The sequence below is a fragment of the Rhipicephalus microplus genome, chromosome 8, assembly GCF_043290135.1.
Source record: "Rhipicephalus microplus isolate Deutch F79 chromosome 8, USDA_Rmic, whole genome shotgun sequence".
Classification (NCBI taxonomy): domain Eukaryota; kingdom Metazoa; phylum Arthropoda; class Arachnida; order Ixodida; family Ixodidae; genus Rhipicephalus; species Rhipicephalus microplus.
The window spans coordinates 28,657,639-28,680,728 of record NC_134707.1 but is presented as its reverse complement, the minus strand read 5'-3'; the positions used below and the strand labels follow the sequence as shown (position 1 = coordinate 28,680,728).

General features: G+C 45.8%; 1 protein-coding gene across 10 annotated transcripts in view; it reads right to left on the bottom strand.

Moving 5' to 3' along the window:
• Nucleotides 1–1,751: 1,751 nt before the first annotated feature.
• BORCS5 (BLOC-1 related complex subunit 5) overlaps nucleotides 1,752–23,090 on the bottom strand; it is a 33,346-nt gene continuing 12,007 nt past the window's right edge. For all 10 annotated transcript variants that reach the window (XM_075871398.1, XM_075871400.1, XM_037416493.2 and 7 more), the window contains exons 4-5: nucleotides 18,926–19,114; nucleotides 1,752–2,160 (exon numbers count right to left, since the gene is read on the bottom strand). In XM_075871398.1, the coding sequence (XP_075727513.1) occupies nucleotides 1,945–2,160; nucleotides 18,926–19,114 (405 nt within the window). In that variant the 3' untranslated portion in view covers nucleotides 1,752–1,944. The remainder of the gene's footprint in view (nucleotides 2,161–18,925; nucleotides 19,115–23,090) is intronic.

Genomic DNA, 23,090 nt, shown 5'->3' with positions numbered 1-23,090 from the left:
CCCCTTTCTTTGGAACGAAAAGGAACAAACAGCGTTCAACGAATTACACCAACGCCTCCAAACACCTCCGGTTCTGGCGCACTTTGACCAGGAAGCGCCAACAGCACTTCACACCGACGCAAGCAATGTAGGCCTGGGTGCCGTACTGATACAATGGCAACATAACTCCGAGAAAGTGATAGCCTATGCCAGCAGAGCTCTCTCTCGCACGGAAGAGAACTACTCGACTACCGAGAAAGAGTGCCTTGCCGTGGTTTGGGCGGTTCTTAAATTTCGACCGTATCTGTACGGCCGCTCATTCAAGGTCGTCAGTGATCACCACTCGCTTTGCTGGCTCACTAACTTGAAAGACCCATCCGACCGTTTAGCACGCTGGAGCTGTCGGCGTCAGGAGTTTGATATGACCATTATTTATAAATCAGGAAAGAAGCACACTGACGTAGACTGTCTCTCGCAGTCACCCGTTGAGCCTGCCGCTATTAATGACGAGTCTATGGACGCCGCATTCTTGGGAGTCATCAACGCGGCCACTATCTCACAAGAGCAGCGCCGTGACCCTGACCTGCTTTCGCTTATCGATTTCTTAGAAGGACGACGGGAAGACGTGCCGCGAATTTTTGCGAGAGGAGTGCCATCTTTTTGTTTAAGGAACGATGTCCTATACAAGAAAAACTTTTCTCCCACCGGCAGCCCATGCTTGCTCGTCGTCCCTGCATCACTGCGAAAAGAAATTCTGGAAGCCTGCCATGATGAAGTCACCTCTGGTCATCTCGGTTACACTCGAACATTGTCCCGTCTGCAAAACAGTTACTACTGGCCTAACCTACCTGCTGCTGTGAAACATCACGTCCAAACATGTGCCGACTGTCAAAGACGCAAACCACCACCCGGCAGGCCGGCAGGCTTATTACATTTCGTTCAAGTACCAGCAAAGCCATTCGCCCAAATCGGAATGGATTTCCTGGGCCCATTCCCAACTTCTACCACAGGGAACAGATGGATCATTGTCGCCACTGATTACTTGTCTCGCTACGCAGAAACTAAAGCCATGCCGAGGGCCACAGCAGCAGAAGCGGCTCATTTCTTCATAGAAAACGTCGTCCTTCGGCATGGTGCTCCAACAGTTCTCATCACGGATAGAGGAACTGCGTTCGTGACAGAACTTTTGGAGTCGGTTCTCAGGCTCAGTGGTACAGCTCACCGGAGAACAACCGCGTACCACCCACAAACGAACGGACTAACAGAGCGGCTTAATAAGACCCTCGCAGACATGCTCTGCATGTATGTCGACACAGAACACAAGAACTGGGACGAAATCTTGCCTTATGTGACCTTCGCCTATAATACTGCCCGGCAGGAAACTACCGGAATGACGCCGTTTAGTTTAATACACGGGCGCGAAGTCACTACAACGTTGGACGCTATGCTGCTGCACGAGTGTGACGACACTCACGCTGACGCCGAAGAATTTGGTCAGCGTGCCGAAGAAGCCCGACAGCTAGCCCGCGTGCGTATTTGTCACCAGCAACACAAAGATGCGAAACGGTACGACCTACGAGCGAGTTCAACAGCTGGGTTCGAATTTTATTGTGTAAACACATTGTGAGGACGAACCATGCATTTTTCATGATAACAACTGAAGCATTAATATAGTAACTTCTTTAGTACGTTCACACTAGTAATCCCCCAGCTCAATAAAAAGAAGTTCTTGAAGCCGATATGCGAAGCAGATAGCTAAAGCACATCACAGATCAATTAAATAAGATTTTATTTACCACTTGATACTATAGGTACTTCACTCGAGAGATCAATTAAATAAGATTTTATTTACCACTTGATACTATAGGTACTTCACTCGAGCACTCAGCCAAGCTATGTAGTGTCACACTGCCTCATACAGTCTCTTATGACCAAACCATCACAAATGTTTCACAACACTAACACTCAGCCAGTAACCATGACGAACGGTTCCAGCTGTTCATCGGGAGGCAGCAGTCGATTAAGTTGATCCAGCTGCTCGATTGTTTTTGCCAATGCACTCTCCGTCGTCTGCAGGAGGTTTGAGAGTTCATGCACCTTCAGCAGTTGCTCCACGTACTTGCCAAACTTCTTTTGTCGCTCTGTCATCATCGTGCTGAGCTGTGACACCACATAGTCAATCTGCAATGAACAAGACCATTCGTTGCAACATACCAGTGCCCAGCAAGGCATTCAACAACAGAGTGTAACTTGAATGCAAATACTGCACAGTAGAACCTCGCTATTATGTTGCTTACCATTACCTGTACATAGAATTACGTGTGCATAGAAACCATTATGTGTGCATAGAATTCATAGTGCGCAGCCCACCAAAGAGTGTACAGACATCCATATATTAGCAGCCCCTTCCCGCAGATCCTTCACGCAATGTTCTTATCAAATACATTGCGGCCTGTTTCTGTGCCAAGTGTGCGGAGGAGGAACATAAATGAGTTTTGTGATCACTGATGTGCTCAAAGATCAAGATCACTGATGTGCTCAAAAAGTGTCTGGTCCAGGGAAAGGTGTGAAAGACATTCCAGATTTCATTCAAGGACTTACTCTAGCCATAAAGTGATGAATAAGTTATTCTCAACAAGAGCTATGTGCTGTGCCTTCATTGTCACCTTTACCAGTACTTTATCCCAATTTTAAACAGCTTTGCATTATACATTACTAGCTACCCTGTTTGCTTTATTTTTTAAGGATCCCTCAAAAATATTAGAGGTGGTGTTCTGCATTGCAAACTCAGTCTGCTTGAAACCAATCTTTTCGCTGTATGCTGATATACTATGACACTGGGGATTGCCCCCGGGTATTACTAAATGTAGGCATTCTCATAAAAAAAATTGCAAACAGTATGGAAAAGGCAAAATTGCAATTTATATTTTCTTTTGTTGGATTCATTATGAGAGAGTAGTAAATTACCCTTAAAATGATATTGACACGATTGCAAGACTCAGGCCTAAATGATATAGTCTTCTTGCTACTATTTCTCAACTGGCACGGAAGTGCATGACTCGTGCACTTAATGGTTGCCACCATGATGTAGGGTTGAGTTACGTTGCCTCAGAGATGTACGTGCACTCCTTATTTCTGAGGTAAAACTGGAGAACTGTGCGTCCAGTCTGACCTTTGCAATGTGTCCCATTAAAAGTAAGCTAAGATCCTGGCATTTTCTTCAGTCTCATAATATAAGAAAGGCTACTGTTTCAAGTTTTTATGTGACGCTTATGTTTAGTTTTATTCACATTTTCCATGGAGGCCCACGCTCTCCACAATGTGAAATTAGTTTTCATGAGGTCTGAAATTTCGTCACAGTCGACCACTAATACAGTCCAGACACACACTTAAGAAGTGGTGGAAACAGTGCCACACGCTCTTCATACATGCAGATGTGACACTTAACTAGTAAAAGAAATGTTGCTGATGATATTTAAAAATATTCTTATGAGATAAACAGTAGAGCATTTTTTCTACTTGTTTTCCTGAGAAGCGGTGGAGCAAAGTCTGCTGTAGAGATTCTACTTTTATATGTCACACAAGAAAGTGGTTGTTGCAAAATTTGCTTGCGGCGATGTAAGTTCTAGTAAAAGCGATCATGAGCTTTCGAGATATAGCATTTGTTGATGCCTGCCGAGAGCACTCTTTTTACAACCTGCCCAAAAATGCTTTGACGTTAACTTGATGCCACAGTCTACCTCTAAATGCTGGTATCCCAACTGGGGAGTTACAAGACCTGAAACCCTGTAACAATGACACGAGATATAAAAAGCAACCAGTATTTTGCACATGTTTCCACTAGCACACAGTAGCTGCTGCAAAAGCCGTAATTAATCAAGCCAGTGAGTCAAGTCTTGTCTAAGTGAAGTGAAAAGTAATTTGTAGAAAGTGAAATTCAGTAAGCTATTCAGTGCACTCTGACATTAACCAGTATGTAGCTCACCTTGGAATTAGAAGGTAGAGGCCTCTATATGACAATGAAGCTTCACAAGCTAAAGATGCCATGTCAAAGTTGGACAAAGGCAAATATTAGGCATAGTAGTTGCTCAGTACATTTGAATTGTTATCATTTAACTGCCTCACGAATAAAATATGTGGCATTATCTCCTGCAACATGTTTGCTGACTGTTCCTTACAGAGCTCTGCATAAAGTTATTGAAACCACTCATAATGATATCAGTTTGAACAACATATTGTTTGAAACAATAAGAGGCAACTACATTGTGAACTTCTATGAGTTTTCTACTGTATGTTTACTACTTACGGAAACAACCACACGCTGTATTATGAGTTATAACAATGAATTCTGGCTGTTGGGTGTTTATGCCGCACAGCATAGTGACATTATGGCAGAGCTGACATGAAATCCATTAGGGTGCGAAAACTTCTATTGAAAAATGCAATTTGAGTGAAAAGTTGAGCCTTCGAACCATTTCAATGTCTACAACTTCAGATGTTGCACATTGGCTCTAAAGGACTTGTGGCGATCCCGTGAAAGCACCCAAACTTGCAAGCATCTTCGAAAAATCGGCAGCTTTGTCATCAGTCACTCGTGATCACCTGGAATGTTCATTTATTGTTGAGCTCATTGCTGTGAATGTGGATGACTGGCTAAGATCTGTACAGCTCCATCTTTCACCCCCAGGACGTGTCTTTTTCCTGAACCTCAATATATGATTAAGAGCCCCTACAACTTTTTGACTGACTGTACATCATACGAGGATAATAGAGAGCTGCTGCCCATTACGATTTGATATCCAGCCCCTCTGTTCTGCAAACTATTTTCATTGTGTAAGTTTTCTTTTCCCATTATCAGATCATCTGGTGAGAAATCATCCTAGATAGAGATAGTACTCTTGCACATATTCTATAGGCCCAACAGCCAATGGTGGATATTTTTTACATTGTGAGGTTATTAGCAGTATTTTCATTCGATGCACACTAAGCTTCAACCTTTGCACATAATGTCCTCACTGATATGTTGAAACTAGGGCGGTGCGAATATTAAAAATTTCAAATAACAAATCAAATAGCGTTCTATTCGATTTGGCACTGCAAGCGAAAATGGAACATTCGACATACTGAATGTATTCCCGATACTTTTGGAATAATTAGAACCAATGAAAAACCCCGAAGGAACAACACATTGGAAGAGCATGATGATATATGGTGTTTTTTGGCGCAAGGGCCATTTGATGGCCAAAGAGCGCCAATTCATGCGACAAGGAATGTGGACAATGATTGTGATTAGCGGCTGTATAAGGGCCATAAAATTCCTCGCGGTAAGGCGGGTAAAAACATACAAGTAATAAAATCATGACCATGCCGTGAAAGGTGTGTGTGGTGTGAATAGATAACAAAAGATGGTGATAATAAAAAACGATGGTGTATATGTATGGCATTAGCACAAGTGCCTCACTGGTTCATACCCTTGCGTGCAAGGGCCGTGAGGCAAGTGCTTTCCTGTGTAGCCACCGCAGCAAAGACCTCCCTGGAGAGGTCGTGCTACGGGATGCCCGGGTATATGATATGAAAATTACGAATTTCTTTTAAAAACGCTAACAATGATTTATGACTAAAAAGCGGTTCCCTACCAACGAACATTGCAGGGTGTAAAGGTATATGTTGTCGGTAGGGTAATGGAAAATGCTGTTTTCTTATAGTTTCTAAGTGTTTACACTGGATTAACACGTGAAGGACGGTTAATGGTTCACCACATCTGTCACACAATGGTGAATCGCCACCAGACAAAAGATAAGTGTGTGTCGTGTATATGTGTCCTATCCTAAGTCTCGTTAGTATAACCTCTGTATGACGCGATTTTGATACTGGCAGCCAATGACCAAGGTGTGGCTTAATAATGTGTAGTTTGTTTTGTGTGTGTGTATCCCACTTGCTCTGCCAGTAGTCCCTGATGTTTCGTTTGAGAGACGGCTTAAGATCAAGGGCCGGGATTAATATGGGTGTAGGGCCAGTGCTTTTGTGGACGGATGCAGCAAGCTGATCCGCCCTCACATTGCCTTGGATCTCACGGTGCCCTGGCACCCAGCACACTACAACATGTCGGTTGAGTGTGTAAAGTGTGCATAAAATGGAGTAAAGTGAAACGAGGACAGGGTTTTTTTGTTTTTTAAGACTATGCAGAGCCGTTACCGCACTGAGGGAGTCTGTATAAATTACTGCTTTTTGTATTTGTGATTGTTTGATGTGTTTAGCTGCCACAAGTATCGCGTAAGCTTCCGCTGTGAAGATACTTGTGCCTGGATGTAGAGGGCCAGCATCCGAAAAGGAAGGGCCAACAGTAGCGTAGGACACAGAGGAGTTAGTCTTGGAGGCATCTGTAAAGAACTCAGGACGTGTGTATTTGTGTTGAAGTTCCAGGAAGTATGTTCGAATATGGGCAATAGGTGCATGTTTTGCTACTTCTAGGAAAGACACATCGCTGTCTATAGTCTGCCATTGCCACGGTGGCGGGTATGCTACAGGAGCCATTAAACTGTGTTCAAGTGACACTCCAGTTTCTTCAGCTAGACCCTTCAGGCGAACTGAGAGGGGCTGCCTCATCGAAGGCCTGTTTTGAAACAGAATGTAGCTCGACAGATCATTAATAGTAGAGTATGAGGGGTGCTTCTTGTCTGCTTTCACCTTAAGGGAATAAACAAAGGACATGTAAGTTCTCTGCAGATGAAGCGACCACTCATTTGACTCAACATAAAGGCTTTCTACGGGGCTGGTGCGAAAAGCACCCGTAGAAAGGCGGATGCCCAAACGGTGTACGGGGTCCAGCATCTTCAAGGCACTTTGAGTAGCAGACTGATAGACAACGGCCCCATAATCTAAACGGGTGCGAATGAGACTTCTATAGAGGTTCATGAGGCATTGCCTATCACTACCCCACATAGTACGTGACAACACTTTTATAACGTTCATGGCTTTTAAACATTTTGTTTTTAAATACTTGATGTACGGTACGAAGGTCAACTTGTTGTCCAAGATTAAGCCTAAGAATTTATGCTCGGCTTTGACGGTGTGATATGTGTCGTGCGCGAAGCTTCAAAGTGCGCGCCATACAAAGTGCGCGCTTGAAGCAGACAACGACGAAGGTAGCACGAGGGCGGAGTAGCGTGGCGGCGAAGGTACGAGAAGGAACGAGGAAGACGGGGCTCTCGACTCGGCCGACCTGCCACGTTCTACCTGCCACGGCCGTGCGTCGCTGACGTGCTGCGGCTTCAAGGCATCCTGTGCTTGAGGACACGCGGAGCTGTCGGGCTACGGGCACGAGTTCCAGCAGAGGTGTCCGGCCGGGACGCGGCCGGTGGTAGTGCCTGGTCTACCGCGCCAACTGGTCCACCTGGTCTACCGTGCGAGCAACGCGGAGCTGTCGGGCTACGGGCACGAGTTCCAGCGGAGGTGTCCGGCCTGTACGTGGTCGGTGGTGGTGCGTATACCCTTCAAGTTGCCGCCTCGTCTACCGTGCGAGCAACGCGGAGCTGTCGGGCTACGGGCACGAGCTCCAGCAGATGTGTCCAGCCGCGACGTGGCTGCGGGGGCGGAGCCTACCCATCAACTAGTCGCCTGGTTGACCGTGCGGACAACGCGAGCCAGCTCAAGACGTAGCAACGAACCTCGGTGAGACCGACCTCATGTCTTGTGTCCATGTTAAAAAGGAGGGACGGTTAGTTTAGGACTTTGATAGTTCACAGAGACAGTGAAGGATTCTTTAAATAGCCTGTCCATGTTATGTGTGTTCGTTTTTCGTGTGTATAAAGTGTGGCGTACAAACGGCCTCGTCTTTTCGTGGGAGTCTGGGGCGACGGCTCGGACACCCATTAACTAAGAACCTGCACGTTGCTATAACACCCACTGCAATGTAACACTGGCGTCCGCGACAGGACGAGGCCATTTGTATCGCTTGAGTCAGGCTGACGATTAGTGAGGAAAAGATGAGCTCGACAGATTTAATGGCGTTAGCCATGCGCATGGGTTTGGAAGGTGCGGAATTGAAAACTTGGATTGATGAGCGAGAAGCTCGAGCTCGTGAGGAAAGGGCGGCAGAAAGAGAGGCGAAGAAGGAACAAATGCAGTTGCAATTACAAGTCGAGGAGCAGGCCCAAAGGACGATCCAATTGCGCCTTCAACTGACTCAGACTGAAACCGCCAGAGAGCCTGTCGGGGCAGACATAGGTCGATCATCAAGGGTGTCTTCCAACGTCAATCCTCATAATTTTATACCAGGATTTGATGAAAACCGGGATGACCTAGATGCGTACTTAAAAAGGTTCGAGAATGTGGCGACAGGGCAAGAGTGGCCTAGAGACAAGTGGGCCACGGCTCTGAGTTTGTGCCTAAGCGGAGAAGCGCTAAAAGTGTTTGGTCGCCTATCCCCTGAAGATGCACTTGATTACGAGAAAGTGAAACTGGCTCTATTTCAGCGATTTCGCTTCACAGCGGAAGGGTACCGTGAGAAGTTCCGGCACAGTAAGCCTCAAGAGGGAGAAACCGGCCGGCAGTACGCTGCACGATTAATGAGTTTTTTCGACCGATGGGTGGAAATGTCGAAAGTAGACAAAGAATACGCGTCAGTTCGTGACCTGATTGTAGCTGAACAGTTCATCAGTAAGTGTCATGATCGAGTGGCGCTCTTTTTGCGTGAAAAGAATTGCCGTAAACTTGAAGAAATGGCTGAAGCGGCAGATCAGTTTTTAGAGGCACAGCGACAGTCTAACCTGCTTGTTTTCCGAGAAAAGGCTGAAAACGGCATGGCTGTGAAAAGTGGGAGCACGACCTCAAAAACTTCAGTGCAATGTTTTGTTTGCAACAAAATCGGCCATAAAGCCTCAGATTGTCGCGCTCGGACGAAGCAAACTTACTGTGGGCATTGTCGTAGGGCAGGACACGATACCCAAGTTTGCACCAAGAAACCCGCCACGTATAAAAAGGCTTCATGTATATTGTCCGAAGAGAACTCTAAAGACAATGATAACGCATCCGGCGGCGGGCCCGAGAATAATGTGTCGGGGGCAGTAAACACGCAACAAATGGCAACGAAATATCAGATGCCAGTTCTCCAGGGTCTCCTATTTGGTAAGCCTGTCTCTGTTCTTCGGGATACAGGAAGTAACACGACGGTTGTGCGACGTTCCCTCGTGCCCGACGAAGGGCTGACAGGAGCTATGACGACAGTATTTTTAGCCGATGGGAGCAGAATAAAAGTTCCCGAAGCAAAAGTGGAGATATTTTCGCCCTATTTTTCTGGCACGGTGATCGTTAAATGCATGACTTCCCCATTGTATGACGTCATCGTGGGAAACGTGCCAGGATCCCGTGATCCCAATGATCCAGATAGCAGGTGGAGCGAGGGACTGTCGGAAAGGAAGACGAAGTCTAAAAGCGTCAAGGAGAGATTAGGGGTGATGAAAGCAGATCGCTACGAGAGACCAATGATCAGCGTAGTCAAGAATTCAAGTACTTCGTTGGATTCGGTGAAAGCAACCGCTTTGAATATCAACCAACGAATCTTCAAGATTGAGCAGGCGGAGGACAAGAGCCTAGATCTCTGTAGGAACAAAGTTGGGCAGGTGTTTTTTGGGAGAGGATCGACAGAATATTCGTTTGTTATGCAAAAGGGAGTTTTATATCGCCATTATCGATTATCCTCCGGCAAGATAGTACAGCAGGTAGTTGTTCCTCGCAAACTGCGGAGCCAAGTACTGCAGCTAGCTCATGAAAGTCTGATGGCGGGCCATCAAGGCATCAAGAGGACAATTGACCGAGTACTAGGATCATTCTATTGGCCAGGAGTTCAGGAACAAGTAAAGAGATACGTGCGATCCTGTGACATTTGCCAAAGAGCATATCCAAAAGGTAAAGTGGGCAAGGCGCCTCTGGGCGTAATGCCGTTGATCGACACCCCCTTCGAGCGAGTGGCAATCGATATTATCGGTCCTTTAAAACCTGTGTCGAGAAACGGAAACCGCTACATATTGACCATGGTGGACTTCGCCACGCGCTACCCGGACGCGGTGGCCCTGCCAGCAATCGATTCGGCGACAGTAACAGAGGGCCTGGTGGAGATGTTCTCACGCGTAGGATTCCCGCGTGAAATTCTATGTGATCAAGCATCTTGCTTTACTTCCGAACTGATGAAAGAAGTCAACGAGTTACTGGCCATTAAGCACCTCAGTTCTACACCTTACCATCCTATGTGTAACGGGTTGGTGGAACGATTTAACGGTACGTTAAAACAGATGTTGCGGAAGCTCTGCCAGGAGGAACCAAGATCCTGGGATCGGTTGCTTGCCCCACTCCTTTTTGCCTATCGTGAAGTGCCTCAGACCAGCACGGGATTTTCTCCCTTCGAACTTATTTACGGGCGTGACGTCAGAGGACCACTTAGTTTGTTAAAAGAATTATGGATTGGAGAACACATCGGCGACGAGGCGAAGACAACTTACGGATATGTATTGGATCTGCGAGATCGTCTTGAAAAAACACTGCAGTTGGCTCATGAGAACTTGACACGAGCAAGAAAATCACAGAAGCAATACTATGATCAGCGAAGCACGAAACGTCAGCTTGAAGTAGGCGACCGGGCCCTTATTCTACTCCCTACTACGGAAAATAAATTACTCATGCAATGGAAAGGACCTTTTAAGGTCACAGGGAAAAAGGGCAGTCATGACTACTGGTTGGACTTGGGACGTGACACCAAGTTGTTCCACATCAACATGTTAAAGCGTTACGAGGATCGCGAACCGGAGAGGTTTACACAAACAGCGTCATTCGTAGTGATGGAAGAAGAGGAGGCAGATTCACCTATACCAGTTTACACTATTGACCAAGGGACTGGGGTGGAGACAATTAATATAGGTGAAGGGCTGGCTGAAGAGGAAGCTGCTGAGCTCCAGCGGATTCTGACCAAATACCAAGATGTGTTTTCCGAAATGCCAGGAAAGACCAATTTGCTGGAATGCCCGCTTCGACTGACAACACCGGATCCGATTTGCACTCCGCAGTACCCACTACCACTGGCGATGAAAGAAGTGGTTGAAAAGGAAGTTCGAGATATGCTCAAGCTCGGGGTGATTGAGCGATCCAATTCGCCATACAATTCCCCCTTGGTGCTAATTAAGAAGCCAGATCAAACTTATCGGACATGCATAGACTTTCGTCGCATCAACGAGGTGTTGATATCAGATGCGGAACCCATACCACGGACGGATATGATGTTCGCAGAGGTTGGGACCAAGAGGTTTTTCTCGAAATTCGATCTTACCAAAGGATACTGGCAAGTTCCACTGGAACTGGAGTCGAGATCGGTAACCGCATTTTCAACTCAGACCGGACATTACCACTTTATCTACATGCCATTTGGAATCAAAACTGCGTCTGCAGTGTTCACGCGTTTGATGAGAACACTTCTCCAAGGCCTCCCGAACGTAGCGCATTATATCGACGATGTTCTCATCGCTACTATGACATGGAAAGAGCATTTAGACACATTGCAGCAATTCCTGCACAGAGTGAGAGAAGCAGGATTGACTATCAAACCCCAGAAATGCGAAATCGCTATGACTTCCGTCGTATTTTTAGGCCATCGTTTAGGAGGAGGGACCATCCGAGCAGTGGATAGTACTGTCGAGAAGATTGCCAATGCACAAAAACCTCAAACAAAGAAGCAGCTTCGATCGTTTCTTGGATTGGCGGGATATTACCGCGATATGATTCCCCATTATGCGGAGAAAGCTCAGCCTCTCACCGAACTAACTAGGAAAAAGGAGAGAAATAAGATTCGTTGGAATCCTGAAAGAGAGGCAGCATTCGAAACACTTAAGCAAGCCCTTGCTTCTGGACCAATTGTAAAGGCTCCTGATCCGGAGCGAAGGTTTGTACTTCGGTCGGACGCATCTGACACCTGCATCGGAGCGATATTAATGCAGGAACATGACGGATTGTTACACCCTGTATCTTATGCAAGCCGCCAGTTGCTGCCCCGGGAAAAGAATTACTCTACCATAGAGAGGGAGTGTTTGGCATTGGTATGGGCGGTACAGAGGTTTCACATTTTTTTGTATGGGAACCAGTTTGTTGTACAAACAGATCACCAACCTCTACAGTACTTAGCCCGAGCCAAACACTTGAACAGTAGGGTCCTGAGGTGGAGCCTGGCATTGCAAGAATACTCATTTAGCATTCAGCATATAAAAGGGTCGGAGAATACCGGTGCGGACTTCATGAGTAGATTGTGAGCCAAGAGTTCGGACTTCATGCACTGTGATATTGGGTGTTGGACACTCAAAGTATGTCAGTGTATTTAACGGTGTTCTTGTGTGTTTAGTAAATATTGGACCTCGACAGGTGAACTATACAGAGGACATATACAGTGAAGGGGTTTACAGACCGCGCACGTGTCAGCAGTTTTTTTTTTTTTTAAAAAAAAAAAAACTCATTTAAGGGGGGGCTTTTGTGATATGTGTCGTGCGCGAAGCTTCAAAGTGCGCGCCATTCAAAGTGCGCGCCATACAAAGTGCGCGCTTGAAGCAGACAACGACGAAGGTAGCACGAGGGCGGAGTAGCGTGGCGGCGAAGGTACGAGAAGGAACGAGGAAGACGGGGCTCTCGACTCGGCCGACCTGCCACGTTCTACCTGCCACGGCCGTGCGTCGCTGACGTGCTGCGGCTTCAAGGCATCCTGTGCTTGAGGACACGCGGAGCTGTCGGGCTACGGGCACGAGTTCCAGCAGAGGTGTCCGGCCGGGACGCGGCCGGTGGTAGTGCCTGGTCTACCGCGCCAACTGGTCCACCTGGTCTACCGTGCGAGCAACGCGGAGCTGTCGGGCTACGGGCACGAGTTCCAGCGGAGGTGTCCGGCCTGTACGTGGTCGGTGGTGGTGCGTATACCCTTCAAGTTGCCGCCTCGTCTACCGTGCGAGCAACGCGGAGCTGTCGGGCTACGGGCACGAGCTCCAGCAGATGTGTCCAGCCGCGACGTGGCTGCGGGGGCGGAGCCTACCCATCAACTAGTCGCCTGGTTGACCGTGCGGACAACGCGAGCCAGCTCAAGACGTAGCAACGAACCTCGGTGAGACCGACCTCATGTCTTGTGTCCATGTTAAAAAGGAGGGACGGTTAGTTTAGGACTTTGATAGTTCACAGAGACAGTGAAGGATTCTTTAAATAGCCTGTCCATGTTATGTGTGTTCGTTTTTCGTGTGTATAAAGTGTGGCGTACAAACGGCCTCGTCTTTTCGTGGGAGTCTGGGGCGACGGCTCGGACACCCATTAACTAAGAACCTGCACGTTGCTATAACACCCACTGCAATGTAACAGACGGACAGACGTTGCCCGTTCAGTGGAATGTCAGGTTTCGAGTGCATGCCTCTCTTTCGAGAGAACAAGACACACATGCTTTTTTGTGGGTTAAGTCGAAATCCGTTTTCATCTGCCCATTTGGAGACCTTATTTAAACCAAGCTGAACCTGCCGCTCAACAATGGCCAAGTTGCATGACTTGAAGCCAAGCTGAACGTCGTCGACATATGTACAATAGAACATATTGCGGGGAATGGACAAGTGCAAAGAATTCATTTTGATAATAAAAAGTGTGCAACTAAGCACGCCACCTTGTGGCACGTCTGTTTCCTGGACAAATGTTTGGGAGAGCACACTGCCCAGACGGACACGGAATGTCCGGTTTGACAGGTAACTTTCGATTATATGAAACATTCTTCCTCGCACACCAAGGTGGGACAGGTCTCTTAGAATTCCGAAACGCCATGTTGTATCATACGCCTTTTCGATATCGAGGAACACAGAGAGAAAATATTGTTTATGGACGAAGGCGTCTCTGATCTGTGCCTCGATACGAACAAGGTGGTCTGTGGTGGATCTACTTTCTCGGAACCCGCACTGAAATGGGTCGAGCAAATTGTTTGTTTCAAAGATATGTACAAGTCGGCAGTTTATCATTTTTTCGAATACTTTGCACAAGCAGCTTGTAAGTGCAATAGGCCTATAACTTGAAGCTAAAGAAGGGTCCTTGCCCTCTTTCAAAATGGGAATAATAATAGCCTCTTTCCAGGAGGTAGGGATAGTGCCAGAAAACCAGATAGCATTGTACAAACAAAGTAGGGTTTTTCGTGTTTTGGCTGGTAGGTTTTTTAACATTTCATACACCACACGGTCAGAACCTGGGCAGAAGTACTGCAGGAGTTTAGGGATGTTCGGAGCTTCGCTAGACTGAAAGCTTGGTTATATGCCTCGTATCTAGTGGATTTGTGTTCGAGTTTCTGCTTTTCTATTCTTGTTCTGTATTTTTGGAAAGTGTCAGTATAGTGGGACGAGCTGGATACCCGTTCAAAATGTGCCCCGAGGAAGTTTGCCTGATCTTCCAAGGTATCACCTTGAGTGTTTACGAGTGGAAGTGTGTGTACTTGTTTCCCTGCTATCCTACCGACCATGTTCCAGACTTTAGCCTCCTGTGTGTATGAATTAACCCCTGATAAAAACTTCTGCCAGCTTTCTCTTCTGGCCTGCCGACGGGTTCTCCTGCCACGAGATTTTATTTGCTTAAAGCTCTCAAGGTTTTCCGCTGTCGGTGAGTTGCGCAGCAACCTCCATGCCCTGTTCTGTTCCTTTCGCGCATTACGACACTCCGTGTTCCACCATGGGACGTGTCGTTTGCCGGGCATTCCAGATGTTTGCGGTATGCACCTGGCTGCTGCGTCAGTTAGAAAAGCTGTGAAGTACTTCACAGCTTCATCTATGTTTAACCTACATATGTCTGTCCAACTCAAACGTGTAGTGTTATGGAACTGTTCCCAGTCTGCTTTGTTTATCAGCCATTTGGGAACGTGTAGAGGACCTTCATATGTTGTTTGTGAACTTAACACTACAGGAAAATGGTCACTACCATATAGATTATTTATGATTTTCCATTTGAGTAGGGGTAGGAGTGAAGGTGATACGATGCTGAGGTCTATAGACGAGTAAGTTTTGTTGGCAACGTTATAGTATGTTGGCTCTTTCCTATTCAACAAACAGGCACCGGAAGAGAAGAGAAATTGTTCAATAAGACGACCTCGTGCATCACAGCGAGAATCGCCCCACAGTCCACTATGTGCATTTAGGTCCCCAAGAAGCAAATAAGGTTCTGGCAGTTCGTCTATTAAAGACTGAAATTCACGTCTTTCAAGACGGTGGTGGGGAGGTACATACAAAGAGCAGATGGTGACGAGTTTGTTTAAAAGTACCGCTCGAACAGCCACCGCCTCAAGAGATGTCTGGAGTGATAAATGTGTACACGCTACTCCTTGGTTGATAATAATGGCTACGCCACCGGATGACGCCACAGCATCATCTCGGTCCTTTCGGTATATGACGTAAGCGCGTAAAAAATTTGTATTGGAGGATTTTAGGTGTGTTTCTTGTACACACAGCACTTGAGGTGAGTATTTGTATAAAAGCTCTTGTACGTCGTCGAGGTTCTTAAGCAGTCCTCTGACGTTCCAATGTATAATTTGTGTGTCCATATTGGAAGTAAAGTAGTGCTGTGTGTACGTTAAGGGTGTGACTTGTTTAAGCTGAAAGGTCAAGCTCAAGTACCAGGGCCATTGTCAGGCCCTGTTATGGGCTTTTTAGTTTTCTTGGCGCGCTCCAGAGAGCCGCGCCGTTCTTTTGGCACCAGGGGTGCCGCCGTATCCATTGCCTCCTCGGAGGCACTGGATGCCCGCTCATGCGAGCTGGTTTTTCGAAGGTTGGGCCTCGCCTGGCGAGGTAAGGCCTTGAGACCCGAGGACCCTGGAGTCCCTGGTCTCTGTTCAATAGTAGGCGGAGTAGACTCAACTACTGCCGCCTTGGGGGCAGGCGCCACAGCCAATGGCTCGCTCTGCGCAGGCCGCAGGAGTGGCGAGGGCTGGTGCGACACTGCCCTCAGGCGCATCGTATCAGCATATGTGGGGCCATAAAATGGCGACACTCTTTTTCTTGCTTCTTTAAATGTAATGTTTTCTTTTATCTTTAAAGTGATGATCTCTTTTTCTTTTTTCCAGAAAGAACATGAACGTGAGTACGCGGCATGATTTCCACCACAGTTCACACAGTGTGATGGTTCTTCGCAATTGTCAGAATTGTGGCCTGACACTCCACATTGTGCACAAGTTTGGTGACCACGACAGCTTTGTGAGCCGTGGCCATACTTCTGGCATTTAAAACAACGACGCGGGTTAGGTATGTATGGTCTGATTGACGTCTTTGTGTACCCTGTTTGAATACTTTCTGGCAGATTACTGGAAGCGAACGTGAGTATCAGGTGTTTCGTTGGTGTTACCTTGTTGTCTCTTCTAATGGTGATCCTTTGTACATTGGTCACATTCTGACCCCTCCAGAAGTTCCTCTTCAGTCAAGCCTAGCAAATCAGCATCAGATACTACTCCACGGGTTGTGTTCATCGATCTGTGTGGCGTTACAGTGATGGGAGTGTCACCAAAAGTTGATAGATTCTGTAGCTTTTCAAACTGTTCTTTTTCTCGAACTTCAAGGAGGAGGTCTCCGCTGGCCATTTTGGTAACTTTGTACCCGGCTCCAAGAGTTTCTGTGAGACATCTGGCTACTACGAAGGGGGATACAGTTCTGGCTTGCTTGCTGCTTATCTCACTATGTATAACATGAAAATGGGGGAAGTTTTCAATTGATCGGTTGAAAAAGCCTAAGTCTTCGGTGCGTACACGCTTTAAGGCGGTACGATCACTTAATAAGGGAAATGCTCTATGCATGCCAGTTTAATTTTCTTCAGAAGCGTTGGCGGCCACCCACCACGGAGCCCAACGAGGGGACGCTACAAGTTTGTGGATGCTAAAACCTGCAGACGCCAGCCGTACAACGCAACTATAACCCAATGCACCTAGACCAAGGTAGGCTATTTGCACAGGGTTAACCCTAGCCGCCAGGAAGTTTGGAAGTAAACGGAAGAGAGTAGAAGACAGGACAGATAAATAGTAAGAGATAAAGACGAAGATGTAGGGAGAGAGGGATAGGAAAAGGCGACTGCCGATTTCCCCTGGGTGGGTCAGCCCAGGGGTGCCGTCTACGTGAAGCTGGGGCCAAAGGGGTGTGTTGCCTCTGCCGGGGGGCCTTAAAGGTCCAATCACCCAGCATCAGCTCAACCCCCAGGATCCCCCTTTCCCCGGACACGGCAAAGCCACGCACGGCTAGGCGTGGGAGGGAGTAGAAACTCCCCCGTTAGCTCGGGTCCGTGGTGTCGCTACACACCAAACGCCTGCTTTAACAGGCGCCCCTGCGGGGACATTGGAAGAGCAAACAATGCTTTTTGTTAGAAAGGGAAAAAGAGAAGCAGCCGTTTGTCGCACGAAGCCACAAGGAATTCCATACGGAGTTCTCTGGAAGAGCAGCTTCTTCATTGCCGAGAAATTCGTCCTGGTCCGGGGATCAAGCCAGGGTCCAACGCCTTTCTGGGGCGGTCTCTCTACCTATTTAGCTAATCAGAAAGCCTAGTTTTATCAGATCAAGAGAGAATTCATCAACGATTCGAAGCCCATGGCCGTAAGTAATGCAAATGAGTTCTCCAGAGACTCGCAAGGTGGCGAAATGATTGAAAGAGGGAAACAAAATTACCGAATACTACATTTGAAAAAAGAAAATGAATTACTTTGTTGTTCTATATGACCTTCACTCGTGTACTGTTTCGCCCATAACTGATCATTTAATGATTCTGTGATCAGTCATGTTTCATTTTAACATAAAAAAAATGTAATGATAGGCTCCAAATGTGTATGCATTTAGAATTTTGTGGTGTCCTTTTTGAGGAAAAAAAAGTTATGCTTTTGACAGTGGTTCTGAAACGTCACATGATAGACGTCTCGTCGAAAATTACAGAGCCTTCACCAAAGTCAACCGCTACAGTCATATGCCATACACTGGGGTTAGGTCGTGACATAGGACTATGTGGAAAGTTCGATTCATCCCATGGGCAATGAAGCTCGCTCTCTTTCGGAGATAACTTGATAAATCTGCAGTGGACTCTCATTAAACAGAACCTGAAGGGACCAGAAAAATATGTTCCATTTACGAGGAATTCGGTTTACTGAGCTATGCTGCAGAATTCAAGAACGAAACCCGTCTTGTCCGATGCACTTGTTCCATTTAGAGAGCACTTCCATTTAACAAATTTCTGTTTATTGAGCTGTGAGCATTCTGTTTACAGTACTACAGACAAATAATCTTAGAGGCCTCTTAACATGAAATTCCAAGCTCAGTTCCCCAATTTAGGAAACAGCTGAAAATGTATTTGTTTCATGCACACTAACTATAAGAGTTACTTTTTCTTCCATTTGATGTGTACTTTATGTTTGGTGTTTTTTTTATAAATATTTAACTGTTCTATCACTTGCTATTTCTTTCTTCTCTGTTTTATACTTTTTGCTTTGAGTTGATTTATCAACATTATACTATTTCATGCATTAATTTGTACATTTGTCTACTATAATTTTCGTTTGACTGATATCATTCGCTACTATTGCTATGAAGTCTTTGCTAACACATTGCTTTTGTACAGGAGGTCCCGATAGAGTCTCCTGACCATGGAATTTCCTTCTGTATACTTGACTAGGGAATCTGCGCCTGTGATTGTACCCAACTTTTATTATTATTAAGAGACGCTAATGTAGGTGATAAATGGGTATAAAAGACACCAGTGTGCCTACAGTAAAATAGGTGTTGACAAAAAAAAAAACCATGCATAGTACTCTGCTTATGAGAGACACCTTATATAAAAGAAAAAGATTGCTGCCCAGTGCATGTCTTTTACAAAAGGGTTCAACTGTACAAAGAAGTTGCATACACAAGCTAGCCACCGCCACTGAAGGGGATATTGAGTAGCATGATCATACCTCTCGAATTCTCGCCGCCAGTGCATTTTGCTCAGTGCTGACCACTTCGGCACACTGCCTCAGGTGCTCCTGGTACCGCGAGGCCAGTCGGTTGACAGCGCGATGGTCTAGCCTCTCTCCCACGTCGCTGTCACATATGATGGGGCTGTGAAGGCTGCCCTTGAGGATGGGCCAGAACTGCGGTACAGACTGACAAAAAAGATGGAGAGAACAGCATTATCAGCAGGCGAGCGTTTCACGATTTTCTGTCTGTTCAAGCTGGCTGACAAATAAAGATGAACAAATTCAATTATTACAAGGGTGTCGTAAAAAAGGCAGAACAGGAGCAGCCCACATCTAAAAAAAGAAGAAACCCCACAAGTGTTGAAATGAAGAAAGCTAAGCATAACGTAAATCGATCGTTCTTTAAGATACCAAAGGCAATTTAGATATATACTCGATGCTTCAAAAAGTAATAAAAGGGTAAACTTTAAGTTTATTTTTCATAAAAAAAAAGTCACAGCTTTGTCGTAAAGATGAATTAATGAACATGATAGCAACAAATGGGAAGGTCATGCACAGAATGGCAAGCAGATCGAAATGTGCCCTGCGTTTCTCACGCACAAATGATGCACGAAACATACTCACAGGTACAGATGAATGCGAATAAGCGTCTCAGTTGTTACTTCACTGTGTCTGAAAGTGCACCCTTTTTGCGAATGAAGACTGTACAATGATTGCAGTGACCATTGTGTACCCGGTAACTAAACAGAATCATTCCGGTGAAAGCCCAAGGCCAGCGAAGACATACGATTATCCCCACCATGAGATAAGCACATGCCTGATCATCCGTCTTGCCCCCTCTCCACAGGGCAAAGTACACACGGGAGATGAGAGTGCGCGCCACCGCGTCGTGACGATGTGGCAATGCACGCTCATTGTGTCATCTTGCTGGTTATGCTGAAAACATGATAGTTTTTCCTGAGATGCCCGTCACAAGGAGTAAGTGGTAGATATAAATAGCTTGCAATTTGAACGTTGAAAGAGGTGCTCCTTCGTGGCTCAATGGCTAATGCCTCGCACTCACAATTGAGAGGCCGCCCGTTCGATTCCACGTGCCAGAGTCTTATTCTGGATTATTATTCTTTCTTGCATTTCCATATATGTAGATACATATACATATACACTGAGTGATGGCGGCGCTGACGCCGGTTGAAAAATTTAGCCGAGAGTGTACATAAAATCGCTATTGCAATAAAAAGAGGCCAGGTCTTTAGGAGTATTAAAATTTTGGCAGATAACATCTACCGTGGGAATGGATCTTATGAGAGCATGCGAAGAGAAGGTGACTGAGGTGTAATTTCTTGTTCAGCAAGACGTTATGGAATGATAAGTACCAATGCTTTACGCAAAGACATACCTTAAACAGTGGCATATGTTTTGTATAACCACTTGTTTAAAGTTACGTAACAATGCTGAGAGCAACATGAGTATTGCCAACACCAGAAGTGGTAAGCTGATATGTAGCTTTTGTGCTTGAGAGGATGGTAGCCCTGGACAGTGGTACATAAACGAACTTCAGTGCGTGGCACTTAGATATTAACCCAAAGAGATGCCTGCATCACAGGAGTACGTATTCAAAGCTTACTGAATCATAAAGCTTCCACTGCAACCACAATTGACATTTTACAAACATTAGGCCTGCATAGGATCTTCATTGCCATGCACAATGCTTAGGTTTGATTCCTGCTGGGACCCTGATATTTCCAATGTTGCCGATGTGAGTTTTTCATAACGCTCTCGCACTTAAAGTAACAATGTCTGTTCTTGCCATTCTTGTTCTTGTTCACCAATTGACCGTGGTGCATATACACTATGGGGGATCGGCCAAGAATCGAGTGGTTTTAAAAATTATATTTCAGATTTAGAATAATAGAGATATAATAGAAAGATTACTGATAACCTGGGAAGGTGTGGTGCTTGATCTAACGTATACAATTATTTAAATAAACGAATTTATTCTTAACGTTGGGTAATAATCTGACTTTTATACGTATATAGTTTTATAGACACGTTAGGGTAACGAAATGGATTAATTAGTCAACCTATTAGTTTTATCAATATAGTCCCGGACGGCCACGCATACTGTCCCATTGGAGAACCCAGAAATGGAAGCTCCAAAAGACAAAATGACAGGCACAGATAAGTCAATATCAATACTACATAAAGGTATTTCTAAAAGGGTTTTTCGTAAAGTGTTAAACGGCCTGCAGGTCAAAAAGAAATGATCTATTGTTTCAAGTTCATCACAGAATGCGCACAGAGACAAAGGTGCCTGAGAAGACCTATGTTTATAGAAATATAGATTTGGTACCGGGCAACGCAGCCTTTTGATAGCACCTTCTTGTTTACGAGTGCGGCAAAAGTCTCTTCACCAGGGATATAATAAATGACGATATTCGGTAGAGTATGTTAGTGCTGTATCTCTAAAGACTTCCTGGGTAGATACAAATTATCTATCACCTGTGGCCCATACCCGCGACCCAAGGTATACGGGCATGTGCCACATATACCTTGAGGAAAAAGTTAAACGACTTAGGTGACAGAACTTTCATGTTATTTTTGTCATGACCAATCAGACAAATTTGTCAAACTGTTACCCATCCTAATTTTAATGTTGGTCCACACCAAGTTAGGGTGGCTAAATATCTATACATAGAGAGATACATGGGTAGAAAGACAAAGACATCAGTAGAAACCCTGAAAGTGCCTGAAGTTAACTAAGAAAATGCACTGGTAAGCATGAGTATGCCTTAAAAAATTATTACATGCTTTAGGTACACAGCCCCTTCGTTGCTCAGCTTGTCGGTGTCTTCTGTCATCACAGTGTGTCATGTGATGACAGCCTATAATTAAGTAAGCTTCATGTGGTGACGTCATTCCATCCGGGCATCACGACAACACAAGGTCGACGAAATTTGTGATGCAACCATGTAGTGGCGAAGCACTTTAGGGTCTCGAATTGTCGGCATTTATTGTCGTCACATCGTGTCATGTAGTCATGGTTTATACTAAAACTGGTATGCACCAAAAAAATTTAATAAATCTTACTACTGATCACCGGTCCACTAAAGGTGAAGAAGACAACAGATCAACAAATAACCGATGACAGTGGAGCTAAAACATCTTTCCCTACATGCTTCACTCTTTGCCAGTTTTTTTAAAGCTAGTTGCGGTTCTTAAGCCTGTTTCACAAGCGAGGGATTTTGCTCCGAAAGCGGAGCGGCAGCCGGTGCACGAAGCCAAAACAGGTTTCTACAGTGACGACTAGTCGCTGTAGTGAAATTCTCCAGAGTTGGAAAACTTCGCTCCAACAGAAGCGGCAGAGCGACAGAAGCGGCAGAGCGACCAGTGATGTCGTTTCTTGGAGGAGAGTGTGGCTTTTAGATACCACTGAAAACAGTGCCTTTCGCGGACAACACCGCCTGCCAGAGTGGTGGGCCTCGCGCAACAGCAGCGGCGCAGGTGAAACGAACGTGCGTCCACAGGTCCTCCGCTGCTCTGCCGCTCGCATGTGAAACAGGCTTTACTGGGCCCCGATGTCATGGCTCGTATGAGCTTCTCTTCATGTTCTCCTGCAAGATATCATAAAGTTTACATGGCCACTCTGCTAGGTGGCTGTGTTAAGCACAAGCAGCCATTTTGCAAGTTTTTTTACCTGATGTCACTAGCCCAACTGGATCATGAAGTCAACAAAATTAGCACTGTAGCCCAGCATCACACTACTGTTGATGTCACTAAGTGCCCCAGGCAAAACGTGATGTTCATGTGAAGACTGAATAACTAATCAGCATTTCCCAAGTTTTTTACTTGTTGACAGCGTCTCTGTATACAAGATATCCGTACGGCGGAGTAAAATCAGCTTCGAAAAGTGGGGTTATTACACAATTACGTGCTATCTATGTGGTGTTTCATGGCAGATGTTTCTTAAATTGGCAGGCAATGTATAGGAAAGACATCTAGTGGCCTGTTAGGACCTGTGAAATGGATAGTAAGGACCTAAAAAGGAAGCTGAGAACAGCAGAGAACTATCTAAACAATGGATTGAAGACGTATGAAATGGAATCAGCTCGTAGAAGATAGGGTCAAGGAGAGGTGGTTGGAAAAGGCCTTACTGCAATGTACA